General features: G+C 40.8%; 1 protein-coding gene across 1 annotated transcript in view; it reads left to right on the plus strand.

Annotated features, from left to right (window-relative positions):
• The window catches only part of ephb3a (eph receptor B3a), a 42,680-nt gene extending 36,826 nt beyond the window's left edge, over positions 1 to 5,854 (plus strand). The window contains exons 14-15 of the mRNA XM_059344297.1: positions 1,335 to 1,528; positions 4,441 to 5,854. Coding sequence (XP_059200280.1) covers positions 1,335 to 1,528; positions 4,441 to 4,552 — 306 coding nt within the window. The 3' untranslated portion in view covers positions 4,553 to 5,854. The remainder of the gene's footprint in view (positions 1 to 1,334; positions 1,529 to 4,440) is intronic.
• Positions 5,855 to 13,505: the final 7,651 nt, after the last annotated feature.

The raw sequence follows: 13,505 nt of genomic DNA on the forward strand, positions 1-13,505 counted from the left end.
GGTCAAAATTAAAATTTGTCCAATACTTTGATGTACAACCAGCAGTGGTGGAATGTAACTAAGTACATTTACTCAAGTACTGTAATTAAGTGCAATTCTTAGGTATGTCTACTTTACTTGAGTAACTTTATGTTTCTACTTCACTACATTTTAGAGGCAAATATTGTATTTTTTACTCCACTACTTTAGCTGACAGCTTTAGTTACTTTTCAGGTCAAGATTTAACATAAAAAACATGATACATTTTAAGCGATTAGACTTTTTTCTTTTTAATTAAACCTTATAACATTATATTGAGTAGCTAAAATGAGCCATATCATTACAAAAATAAAACACTGCTCACATAAATGCACCAATACAAATAATCAAATCATATATTTATAATATATAAAGCAATCTGAGTGGAGTCATTCTGCATAACGAGTACTTTTACTTTTGATACTTTAAGTACATTTTGATGCTGATACTTTTGTTATACTTTTACTTAAATAAGGTTTGAATGCAGGACTTTTTCTTGTAGTGGAGTAATTTTACAGTGTGGTATTAGTACTTTTACTAAAGTCAGGGACCTTAATACTTTTTCGACCACTGACAACCACATACCTGCGAAAATTAGTCTCAGCTGTACTTTGTGTTCACTGCTAATAAGCCAATATTTGCATGCTAACATGCTAATCAAATTAAGATGATAAACACAGTAATCATCAGTGAGCATTGTGAGCATGTTAGCTTGCTGATGTTAGCATTTAGCTCAAAGCACAGTTGTTCATACAGTCTCAAATAAAAAAAGGTTTTTACCAAATACCTGCAAAACTTATGACAGTCCCATCACCCGTACTTTGTGTTAAGTGCTTATCAGCAAATTTGAACATGTAAAGGGCTAAATTAAGATGATGAACACGTTAATATAAACATCGTTTCAGTATAATTGTGAGTGTGTTAGCATGTTGATTATGAAGCCTCACGCAAGTGCTTGTAGGTAGTGCAAGCAGTTTATTTTATGTTATTTTTTATGGTTCTCATCTGTGTAGATTGAGTGTGAAGGTGTTCAGTAAAGAGCTGGTTCTTCAGTCTCTTCTTAAAGATTGATAAGGACTCAGCAGATTGGATGGAGTTTGGAAGTTTGTTCCACCAGCGGGGAATCTAGTTTTTAGCCCTTCAGCGGTAGAAATAGCACTGACTTGGAATTAATTTGTTTCAGGTTAAAAACCACGTGGCTGTAGCTTAGCTTGCCCCATTTCTCTGAGTGGTATCTTCAGTGTAGTGGAGCTTTATTTAATATAGAGTCACTGGTAGCTTGCCAAACACTGAGAATGACTTCCTGTCTCCCTCAGGTGATGACAGCAGTGGAGCAGGACTACCGGCTGCCCCCGCCCATGGACTGTCCCATGGTGCTGCACCAGCTGATGCTCGAGTGCTGGATGAAGGAGAGAAACCTGAGGCCCAAGTTCTCCCGCATCGTCAGCACCCTGGACAAGCTGCTCCGCAACGCCGGCAGCCTCAAGGTGGTGACCAGCACCTACTCAGGGTGAGTCCAGCAAGACGAGAAGTAGCCTCCTCGCACAGTTTCCTTAACCAAAGATTCACGTCATGATGTACAGTCATGGAAAAAATGATTAGACTACCCTTATTTTCTTCAATTTTTTGTTAATTTTAATGCTTGGTACAACTAAAGGTACATTTGTTTCGACAAATATAATGATTACAAGTGAGTTATACGAGTACACTACCGTTATCGAGATAATCAACAATGCTACACATTTTCTTCATATTGTGTAGCTCAAATCGAGAGAATAATCAATACTGAAAATGAATGTAAATTGCAGCCTTACTCCAAAACATTAGAGAAACTGCTGCATGATAGAGAGTTTTCATGGATAAAATGTTTATACCTACATATATATAGTCATGGAAAAAATTATTAGACCACCCTTGTTTTCTTCATTTTTTTGTTCATTTTAATGCCTGGTACAACTAAAGGTGCATTTGTTTTGAGAGTTATAATGATAACAACAAAAAATAGCTCATAAGAGTTTAATTTAAGAGCTGATATCTAGACATTTTCCATGTTTTTCTTGATAATAACCAAATCATTAACAAGAAAACCATGGAAAACGTCTAGATATCAGCTCTTAAATTAAACTCTTATGAGCTATTTTTGTTGTTATCATTATATTTGTCCAAACAAATGTACCTTTAATTGTACCAGGCATTAAAATGCACAAGAAACTGAAGAAAACAGTGGTCTAATATATTTTTATTTAATTCCTTTGAATTGTTCTCAACCTGCCTTTCTTTCAATGAAGTGAATGGGGAGAAGTTTCAAGCTGAGTGGAAACTGTTTGCTTGTGGAAATGTGTTATATCTCAGCTCTTTTCAGGAAGAAAAAGCCACCTCACTGTTGCCACCTTTGCAAGTTTCCTGTGAGATTTAGCAACTTTTCAGACAAACTTGCTGAATTTACTTTCTAAAAAGCTGCAGCAAAAACTCTCACTGGGTTTAAAGGCTATGTATAGAGGGGATTTGTACCAAACTGATATTCATCTGCAACATTATCTCACAACCATTCAGAAGAATCACTAAAGCAGCAGAGTTTACAATAAATGCAGAAGCTCACGGTAGAAATGTTATAATATTTGATAACACATTTGCAGGAACTTTCATCATAAAATCGGTGTGGTTTGTTGTGCTGTTTGCTGGCTGACTTTGTTGGAAATATATTTTATTCTGCTGTTTTCCATATTGGCACTTTATGCTCTTGAGGTTTTTTTTCCAAAAACAGCTGAATAGTGCACACACAAAAAAATGGGGTGATGCAATTCTCTCTCTCTCTCACCTTGTGTGAAATTGTCCCCTGTATTGTATACGACGGCTGTGAAGTGCAGGATGAAGACTCCTCCTGGAGCCTCTGGGTTGTTGGAATAAGATGTCACAGTAAAAGAAAAAAAATGGCTGCTAAAGAGAAGCACACCAAAGTTCATGCTTGTTGGGTTTGGTTTGTTTTATGCTTTCGGGTGATTTGGGAGAGTATTTCTTTGTGCTAAAGGCTTTTACTGCTAGACAGACATCTGCCTCTGTTTCTCTGACGCTTCCCTTAGAAGTGTAGAAGTTGACTTATTCATAGCTAACCGTCCTCGCAGAGATGTTTTTCAACTTTGTTTTCAGCACTCCAAACGTTCCAGCCATTTCTTACTGACGTGTTTGTTCTGGATTTTGTTATCCTGGCATCCAGTCAACAGTATGATTAGCGCCGGTTTAGATGCTAGACCCTCGACTCTGTTGTGATGTATAATGAATCAAGTGCACATCCCAGACTCTGTGGCTCTGACGACGTGGTAGCTTCCTGTTTCCGACAGGCACAAAAGGAAGAATTCATACATACAGTATCCAGGTCTTGTGCCAGCTCCTTGGCTCACACTTTCACTCTAACACAGGGCCCCAAGGGCGATTCCTATGCCAGGATTTGGGCTCAGTGAAGCTAATTGTGTGTGGAAATGTAATGGCTGACCTCGGTTTAATTCCCCCTATACTTGGCTGGATGCTGGAATGTAGGTGATAGGACAGACAGCAGCCAGAGCTGCTGATGTGGAAAAGCAGGAGGTGATGAAGTGTGAGTAATAAGAGAGATTGAGGAGAAGCTAAAAGAGAGGAATGTGTTTAATTAGGTTGCTAATGAGCTTTTTAATGCATCAGGGGAGGGCGCGCCCAATGCTGTGATGGGCAAATAGGAAGGGGATATGCGTTTGTGTGTGTGTGCGTGTGTGTGTATGTTATGCTACGTGTCGCTCTGTGCAGATGACATGCCAATGATTAATTTATGGCCTCATCTGTATGCAACAGCATGAGAGATAGACGGGGGAGCGGGAGGAGGAGGAGGAGAGAGAACGGATCATGTTGTCAGAGCATGATTTAGGGAGCGTCGCCCGTGTTTGCGTGTGCGTCTGAGCAGCTCGCTCCTGCTCACCTGCCATTGGCTGCTCAATGATGTTGGGGCAGATAACGGAGGGAGAGAGAGGATATGAGATGCAGCGCTATCTGTAGAGTATCTTCAGCCACGAAGGGCCTTAAAAACAAGGACACTGACCGAGCAACAAAGGACACTCGGAGGCTGCGGCGCTTCTTCCAAGATAGCTAAGAAATATGTTGAACTTTTATTAAAACTGGGAATGTGATGAGCAGATTTGGCTTTGCATTTGGACTTTGTTTATGGCAGATGAAGCTCTAGATCAGCAGATTTTATCCTCATGATGCGGTACTTTTATTGTTTATAGCCAGGAGGCTGTAGGTGTATATATACTATGCAGAATTTACTGACACTAAGATGGATTAGACCTTTATCCACCTTCAATGAGAGCACTTAGCTGAGTAATAATGAGCTGTATCCTTTGTTTAAAGTGTCTGTGAACCTGCTGCTGACCTTGTGCCGCTTTGTGTTGGCAGGGACCTGCTGCGGCTCGGAGGGACGCTGCCGGGACACAACAGGAAGAGTCCGGACAGCAGTCAGGAAATCGTTCGGCAACAGATGAGCCAAACTCTCCCCATCAGAGTGTGAGCTGCTGCCAAACGGAGGAAACAGAACGAGTGAAAAACTACCTAGAGACTCTGACGTGAAGAGCCTGATGTAAAATACAAAGAAGAAAATAAAAAAGAAGGAAGCTGCAGAGAGAGAAAGAAAGGACCGATTTGGAGATTTCATCCCAACTGGAGATTTAATGTTAAAGAGAACTGTCCATTGCAGTGTGTGTGTTCATTACTTGACACTTGTGGATTTGTAACTATTGACATAAAGCCAAACTTCCTATTGCGCCCCTCTCAGGTTGTGTTTGCATGTCTGCATGTGTTTTCTGCTGGTTGGGAATCAAGTCTTTTCCTTCTCTCCCCCCCTCCCCTCACATCGAGGACCGGAGAGCTCACACACACACACACACACACGATCAGATGATACAACAGTGCCAAGATAAAGCAAACATTTGCTTACAACTAACTCTTTAGACAGCTCCACATCTGTAGACCTTCAATCCAATCTACCTTTTTTTATTTTTCAAACCCAACCTGTTCTTTTATTTCGCTTTTTATTTTTTTTGGGAAACAAGAAAAAAACAAACACTTTTCATCTGCTTCCTCTTAAATACCGTCTTCCACATGTACTGGGAGATATACGTGTTACAAATCTGTACAAAGCATCCGAGTCTTCACACCGTCTCTCCGTCTGTCTGAGGAGAGGCGTAACTGACACTGTGCGGGACACGTCATGTGCATGCCAAAGTGGAAACTTGTTCATGAGAAAAAGTACAAATAAGTTCCACATTAACTGTTGCTTTGGTGGCATTTTTGCTGTATGGACTTTAACGTCCATGTTTTCTTAATCTTATTTGATTCATATATATACGCATTGTTTTGAATGCTAAGTTATTATCTATTATTGCTAAAAAGAGGTGTTTTTGGGGTGTTTTTTTTACAAGCACCGGGGCTTAACTTTTTTATTACGATGCTTGTTTTTTTTCACACATTAACGAACCAGACAGACATGAATGAGTGACAGACAGTTCTGCTCAGACAGAACGGTTCTAAATGAAAAGCGCCCGTGGTAGTGCTGTGTTGTATATTTTACTTTGGCGAATGTGTTGCAGATCAGTGGGAATTAAAAAGGTCAGAATCCAGATGATAGCTTCGTGACCTTAATATTGACCTGACCTACAAACAGTAATGTAGAACAAATCACTCATTGGTTTATTTCTCCTGACATGTGTTTTCTTCAGCACGCCAGCTGTCAGCGCAGTTCCTATCTAAAAAACAACTGCCTGTATATAATACTATATTTCTATTAGACCAGTCGGCTCAGCATTTACAGCCATCTGAGCCGACTCCGGCCGCTCTATGACCCTCGTTTATATGCTTGTTTGTTTATTGTTGAGGAGCAAACAAATGGAGAAATTCCACATTAAATGGTCATTACATATCTGAAACTATATGTCACAATGAAAGAAGAAAATGTGTGTCTGTTAGGGCAGACTTTTTCCTGTGCAATTAAAGGTGTATTAGATTGTAAAAAAAGAAAAAAAAATGCCAGAAAACTAGAACAAAAATAAGCATTTCTCTTTCAGTATTTTTACGATAATCATATGCAAATAAATTATTAAACGGATCTCTGGTATTCTCTTTGATTTCTCGCCGGGTTCACATGGGCTGAGGTTCCGGGTCTCCTCTTATCCGGCCGAGGGATGAAAAGAGGGAATAGCAAGTGTGTTTTACCTCCTCAGTCGGAATATCACAGCAGCTTTGGATGGACTCATTAAGATTTAAGATTAATCAAAGGCCGGTCCGCGCAGCTCGCCAATTAGCGAGACCACAGGACTATTCTGGGGGATTTCAGTCTCCGCCGCTGCTGCTGGAGAGGCTTCAAGGAGGCAAAGTTAATCTGGCTTCACACCAAATGTCAGTGTTGTTCGGCTTTAATCTGTCAGCCAGGACACAAACCGGGTCTCTTTCCGTACCAGTGCGGATGAGTGAAGCTGTCACCTTCTGTTTTTAGTGACTGAAAGGGAGCTCTTCCGTCGGGGGGGTTAGTACTTACCCGTTTGTGACTCGCTGCTCAGACAGCAGCTGCAGAGAGGAACGACTGGTGATGTCGTACATGTTCTCTAATCATCCCCTCTGCTCTCACAGGATGTACACACGCCCGGTCAACACAAAGGTCTTGTGAAGCACACAGATCGAAATTTGCAATATATGCAGCCACTCAGCCACTGAGTGTAATTCCACCGGGCGACTCATAAAGCGTGGCATTTATCATGTGTGTCAAGGCTTTGTAGGAAGATAGCAGATAAATGCTTTGCGGTGGTACAGCTGCTCTTTCTGTTGATGCAAGACAGAAGATGTGCATAAAGGCCCGACCCTAATGGAGAATATTGTGTAGAGATTATTAAGGAGAAAGTCTTCTGAAAACCTCTATTTTTCTGTTTTGCAGTTGGCCAAGCTTTTAACCATATATATATATATATATATATATATATATATATATATATGTATGGTTATCAAAAAATTAGAATATCATAGAAAAGTTTATTTATGTCAGTAATTAAATCCAAAAAGTGAAAATAACACATTATATAGATCCATTACACACAGAATGAAACATTTCATGTCTTAATTTATTTAATTTCTTCGCATTATAATGATTATGGCTTACATTTAATGAAGACCTAAATGCCAGTGTCTCAAAAATGTAATATTCTAAAAGACCAATTTCAAAAAGTATATTTAATATGGAAATGTTGGCACCAGTAAAACTACTTTACTTCTGGTGGTTATGTGCATTTATTGAACTATCTTAACCATGTACTTTTCCCCTAACCTTAGGGAAGTAGTTTTCTTGCTTAAATCCAGGCGGCAACCTCTGGGTCTGAGCAGGGAGGCAAACCAGGAAGTGCCTTAAGCTGCATTCTACCGAAAAATCCTGGCTGCAAAAACATTTCTGTCCATTAATTTCAATTTATTTATTACCTCAGACATTTTTTTAGGATAACACTAATGTCTCAATCGTTAGTAAAAAATCTTCTTCAAGATAATTTGATGTTAATAATGTAAATAATGGCCCCATTTAGAAGAAAAAAGAAGATAGAGAATCATATGATTTGGGGCGTGGCTACCTTTGATTGACAGGTCACTAACAAGGCGAGCCGTCATCAGGAGAGAAGCAGAGCAATGCATATCCACGGCAACGTGTCAATAAAGTTACTTATAACGTTATATAGATATAAAACAGGACGTTTACCGGTTTGGTCTCATAACTTTGACCCTTTCACTGTATTTTCACTTAATGAAAGTTTATTTGAACGTTTTGTTCAGTAAAAATGTCTTGTTCAGCGTTTGGTTGGACTAACAGACACTCCAAGGAGTCGCTGTTCATTTTTCTGTTTGTGTTTTTTGTTAGCCAAAATTAACATCCCAGTTAATGCTCCAGTTAATGCTAACATGAATTAGCATCTTCTTCTCTCAGTCAGGTTGAGGTGTAGAGAGGCTGTAGTCAGTGATCAGATCCCTCTCGCTCCTCCACAGTCCAAATATGGTCTGCTCCCCGTATCGGAAACAAGATGGCGACACAAGATGGTGACGAGTGTAACGCTGAACTCGATGCTTCCAACGGGCCACAAACCAATAGGTGACGTCACGGTCACTATGTCCATTATTTATACAGTCTATGCTTAAACCAAATGATCTAAGACTGTTTCACAATGTTTAAACCGTTATGTGTAGGTATGAGAACAAGTTTGATCTCCTACCTCTGAGTAGAGCGCTCATTTTGGAAACACTCCTGTGAGTCATAATTGAGGGGAGCAACAATCAGCCATGTGCTTTCAAATGTAAAAAATGGGTCAAATTTGACCGGAACAGAACATAAGCATGAATGAGTCTCTACAAAACAGCCTGTGCTTGTTGTGTATTTGCATCTGCGATCTGACACAGTGTCAAAAGTGAGATTTTTTTCATCCCGTTTAACATTAAACATCTGAAGCGTCTCCAGCCTCGCAGGCCGCTCCGGCTCGCCGCTCCACCAGAGAAAACACTCTCCATCTCAGCAGAAATGCTTTTCACCGCCGCATCTTAAGGATGATGCAAAATGGCAGCGAACCTAAAGGAAAATATCTCATTATCGTATTACAGACCATTAAGTGATGAGAAATCAGCTGCGACAGTCCCTCACAGAGGTTTTAATGAGTGTGCTTGGTGGAGGGAAAACTGGGGAAGTGATGGCAGCATGACAGACAGTTTTTATTTCATGGCTGCTGGTTCGCTCGTCAACGACCAGACGATCTGCGGTTCAACGTCAAATCCCCACATCACCAGAGTGATCCCCGCGATTACTGGGAGATTAACAGCGGCTCGGCTGGTATACTTGACGTACATAATCACACGCGAACCACAGCCAAGACAAAACACATAACAAACACACATTCAAATGCATAACTATACACACATGCCCCCCCCCCCCCCCCCCCCCCCCCCCCCCCCCCTCCACTCACACACAGATCTGCCGGATTGGCAGTGATTTGTCAGATTTAGCTGCATCTACTTGTGTCGGCCTTCTGAATGCACCAGTCAGTTCTCTTCCAAGCTCAAAGCACTCATTTGCCATCCTGTCCAAAGCAAGTTTAATGCCTCCAATTACAGGGGGTCTGCAAGCAGGCAGATTTGGAGCGAGGAGGCTTGGCAGGAGAGTTTGCTACGCATCAGGGCCTTTTAACAGAGTAGTGATTTGCTGCTGCTGGTGCTGAAGCTGCCTGTGCCGGCTCATCAATGGAAAACTACCCTCTTTATGGTGAAGCGCATGCAGCACTAAGCCGAAACTGTGAGGAGAGACACAAAAATATCAGGCTTTTTAACGACCCTGTGCCGGCTCGCCTGCACAGACTCAGTGTGGAGGAATTTCTGCATCTCTGCACCGCAAGCACAAATGGAAATCAAAGTCTTTTCAGCAATCATTTTTATGTAAAATGGGCTGTATTTTAATTGAATATTCTAAGATACTGCACCGCAGAGTGATGGTGGGAAGGCAGCAAATGAGGGAAACAGCGCATACAGACAAGATAGCTGCAGTAATGCTGAAACATAACGTGATGTGGTGCATTAAATATATATGACAGTCAGGGGAGAAGGTCTTTATCTCCAATATGTTCTATTTATACTCAAATCAGCTGTGATTTGACTCTGATGGGCATGCGTTCTTGAGTTTAACCATCTTTAAGGTTAACTATATTGCTCTAAAGATGTGAAAGTAGCTGCATTTATTCATCCATATTTATATCATTAATAATATGCAGCAGAATTACAAACATACAGAATCTCATTTTCACCACTCAATTTGGCATAATAAACTACTGCAGTGGCACTTTACTCTGACAATAACAAAAAAAAAAACTTAAATAATAATGTATTACTCACTTATCCCCACTGAAGACATTAATTACATTTTTCCTAACTGCAGACACTAATTACCATGAAGAACCTTTAGAAAATGATGTATAATTTTCCACTTTTTCCACCATTTTACATTAAAGCTATAATTCAGAATAAAGCCACAAGTGATGAGACATTCTTCTTTTTTTAATCCAAATTAATGGATTACATTTAGTATTTTTTATAACCAGATTATTGTAATCTTGTTAAAGATAATCCGTTACTCCCTATAACCCTGGTCTTCAAGTATATCTGAACATTTCAGCAAAGCAGCTGGCACCAACTGTAATCTTTGCTGCAGCATCATGTCTTATGAAAAATATAAATGGGGGGCTGCACAACAGCTCATTACAGAAATACTCAATTTTCCCCTCAAATGATTTGTTCACATTTAATTAAAAAGGATGCAGCACAGAAACATACACGTACACACAGGTCTGTGATGGTAAATAACTCTCAGTTTCGTCTTTACCTCCCTGCGCTCTCGCCGTGAACGCCTTCAGTGTTGCAGGGGCTGATTATTAGCATGACAGTGCACTTTGTGCTCAGAGAGGCTTCCCCACCTCTGCCCGTCTGTGACTCGAGCTCTGCAGTGTGAGATCCATTAAATGGCCTCTGAAGCCCCGGACATTGATTAACGGGTGTCAGTACTCTGTTGGATTTGAAGGACGAGATACTGCGCATCAGAAAAGTGGCTGTTATCTTATGGCTTAGCAGCACAAGAAGGGGAAACAGCAGGAAACAGCTTGACTCTAATGGTTTTTATACCTAAGTACAAAAGCAGTGGAAAAATAGTGGAAAAATCACAATTTGTCATTATACAAGGAGGTTATGTGCCAGACTGTTTCTTGGCCGGGACCTGGAACTTCTTGGAGTCGGCTGAGAAATACAGACACAGAGTGAAACCGGAACATACAGATCCTGAAGTAAGAAAATCACATTCAAAATCCTATTAACATACAGTATCAGTCAAAAGTTTGGACCAATAAGTTCTCCAACATAAACGGCAGAAGAGGTTGTGTGTCAGTACAACAAATTACGGCAGATAGGTACGTATCGCGACTCGCGGTACAACAGCACATTCCAAATATAGCACGCACGTACTGTCCGCGGTTATAAAAAAGGCTGCCGTTTCTGTGGATTTATGTTGTAAAAACACTGAGCTAGGTTTAGGCCAAAAAACTTCCAGGTAAGGCGTTATAAAAGACACTTTAAACAGTAAGTAAATGTACTTAAAAAGTTACTTAAAAAACGTAAGTTACGTTAAAAACGTGATTCACGTAACTTAAGTCAAAAATGGGGTGTTAATGCTAGTGGGACAAAATTTTGCAAGGATATCAGTTTTCTATCAACTTTTAAAACTTCAACCTTGGATCAATTGTTAAGGCGATATTTCACTGTGTAAAAAAAATTGTTCCACGTAGTACCTTTAGGACATTTTTTGCACCATTGACTCCCATTCAAACATACATTTTTGATCCTAGTCTAATATGAGCATAAAATTATGTCATTATCGCTCATTTTTCACTGCCTGTACACACGACCTATGTTGATGTTTTTGAAGGGAGAACAGGCTGTTTGGACACATCTTCTCATTCAATGGTTTTCTTTATTTTTATTATATTTTCTATATATTTACTTTCTACATTGTAGATTAACATTTTTAAAAAATCTGAACTATGATGGAAAACATGGAATTATGTAGTAATCAAAAAAGTGTTAAACAAACCAGAATATGTTTTATATTTTAGATTCTTCATGGTAGCCACCTTCTGTTTTGATGGTCTCAAACACATTAAGAAGGCAAAAAAAATCACAAATGTAACTTTTGACAAGGTGCACCTGTTAACTGAAAACCATCCAGGTGGCTAACTCATGAATCTGAGAGAACGCCAGAAGTGTGTAAAGCTGTCATCAAAGTAAAAGGTGGCTAGTTAAGATTAAACTAAAGATAAATAACATGTTAATCAGTGAGCTTTAGAGGTGCTGGCTACCTTTCCCCCCCTGTGGTCGGTCTCTGTGCTAAACTAAGCTAACTGGCTGCTGGCTCTAGCTACACATTTACTGTACCTGGCATGAGTGTGGTACCATTCCTTCTCAGCTCACTCTCAGCAAGAAGTGCGAATAAGCTTATTTCTTAACATCTCAAACTGTTCTTGAGATTCTCTGACAGGGTGAATTTGTGACATTTCACAGCTGACTTGCGTGTGTGTGTGTGTGTGTGTGTGTTTGTTCGACAAGGCCATGACTGCGCTGTCATGTTGCCATGAGGTGAAAAAAACAAGAAACACTGTGACATTTTCTATTGTACCCTGCAAAAGATTTAACAAAATACAGCCTGACTCAACATCTACAGGACCACATGTGACTGCCAGGGTGTGTTTCAAAGCACCAAAGCAGGGAGCTCTCAGTGAAAAGGGCGGCCAACAGAGATCATTAGCATGCATGTGAATGGGTTTGGAAAGAATGAGCAGATTATGCATTTGTATGTTTGCTGATGAGATAGAGGGGTTTAGGTCCCTCAACCCCAGTTTGAATGACAAATCCCCACCAGGGGAGGGGAAAGGCCACGGCATAGAGAAGAGCAGGAAGACACAGACTTTAGGCTTTTGAGTAAACGTAGTGGGGGTGTGTGATGCTGTGGTCTCAGAGCAGATGTCCCAAATTGGGCTAAGAAAAGAAAAGAAGACCAAAGGGCTCGGTGGATCCTGAGCTTAACTCCTATCTTTCTAAATCTGCAAAGTATCTGTGTGGAGCATCGGGGCGGATCGCACCGCCGGGCTGCCAGTCAAAGTTTTGAGTGCTTGTTTTCAGAGCCCCTATTGTTGTGGCCTGTGGAGCGTGTTAGCAACAAGGCCGTGAGTGAGAAGGCTGGCTGGCTGGCTGGCTTCAGGGACTCTGCTCTACATGTGGAGGGCTTTACAGTTCACTGGAAAGATGAGGAGAGACAAGGAACAAAAACACTTCCTCGCCGTCCGAGCTGAGAGCGGCGACGAGCCAGTATGTCGCACTGTCGCGTCCTGTTACCGGGGTCAACGCCGCCAATGCTGACAGTGATATGTGTCACCCCAGGTTTGTAATTAAATGGGAGGAGGCTGTTTGCCTGAAATGCAGCGTGATCTCTTTTTGTCTATATCACAAAGACACACACACACACACACACACACACACACTGATCCTTATCGCCTGAAACTACCTGTATATTTGAAATAAATGGCCTGCCAAGCATTTGATGGGTTGGCTAGAAATCCCAAATGCTTATAGTGCCTTGGCTGCTTTCAAGTAATCATCCCCATGGTAACACCTGACACCAGCTATTCATCATGCAGCCCATATAAACTCCAGCATATTCACAACAACACGTCACACAGTCAACTTTTCATACCCGCTGCTGACAAATAGCCACACAAAACATGTCTGTGCATGATGATACCTTCCAAATCAAATCCCCTTATTAAGGCTTAGCTGCATGTCTGCTGTGTGTGTGTGTTAGTATGTGCACGTGTTTGCATCACGCACTTCCCCTCAGCATTAATTGTCAGTCGTTA

This window comes from Centropristis striata, chromosome 11, assembly GCF_030273125.1.
Source record: "Centropristis striata isolate RG_2023a ecotype Rhode Island chromosome 11, C.striata_1.0, whole genome shotgun sequence".
NCBI lineage: Eukaryota > Metazoa > Chordata > Actinopteri > Perciformes > Serranidae > Centropristis > Centropristis striata.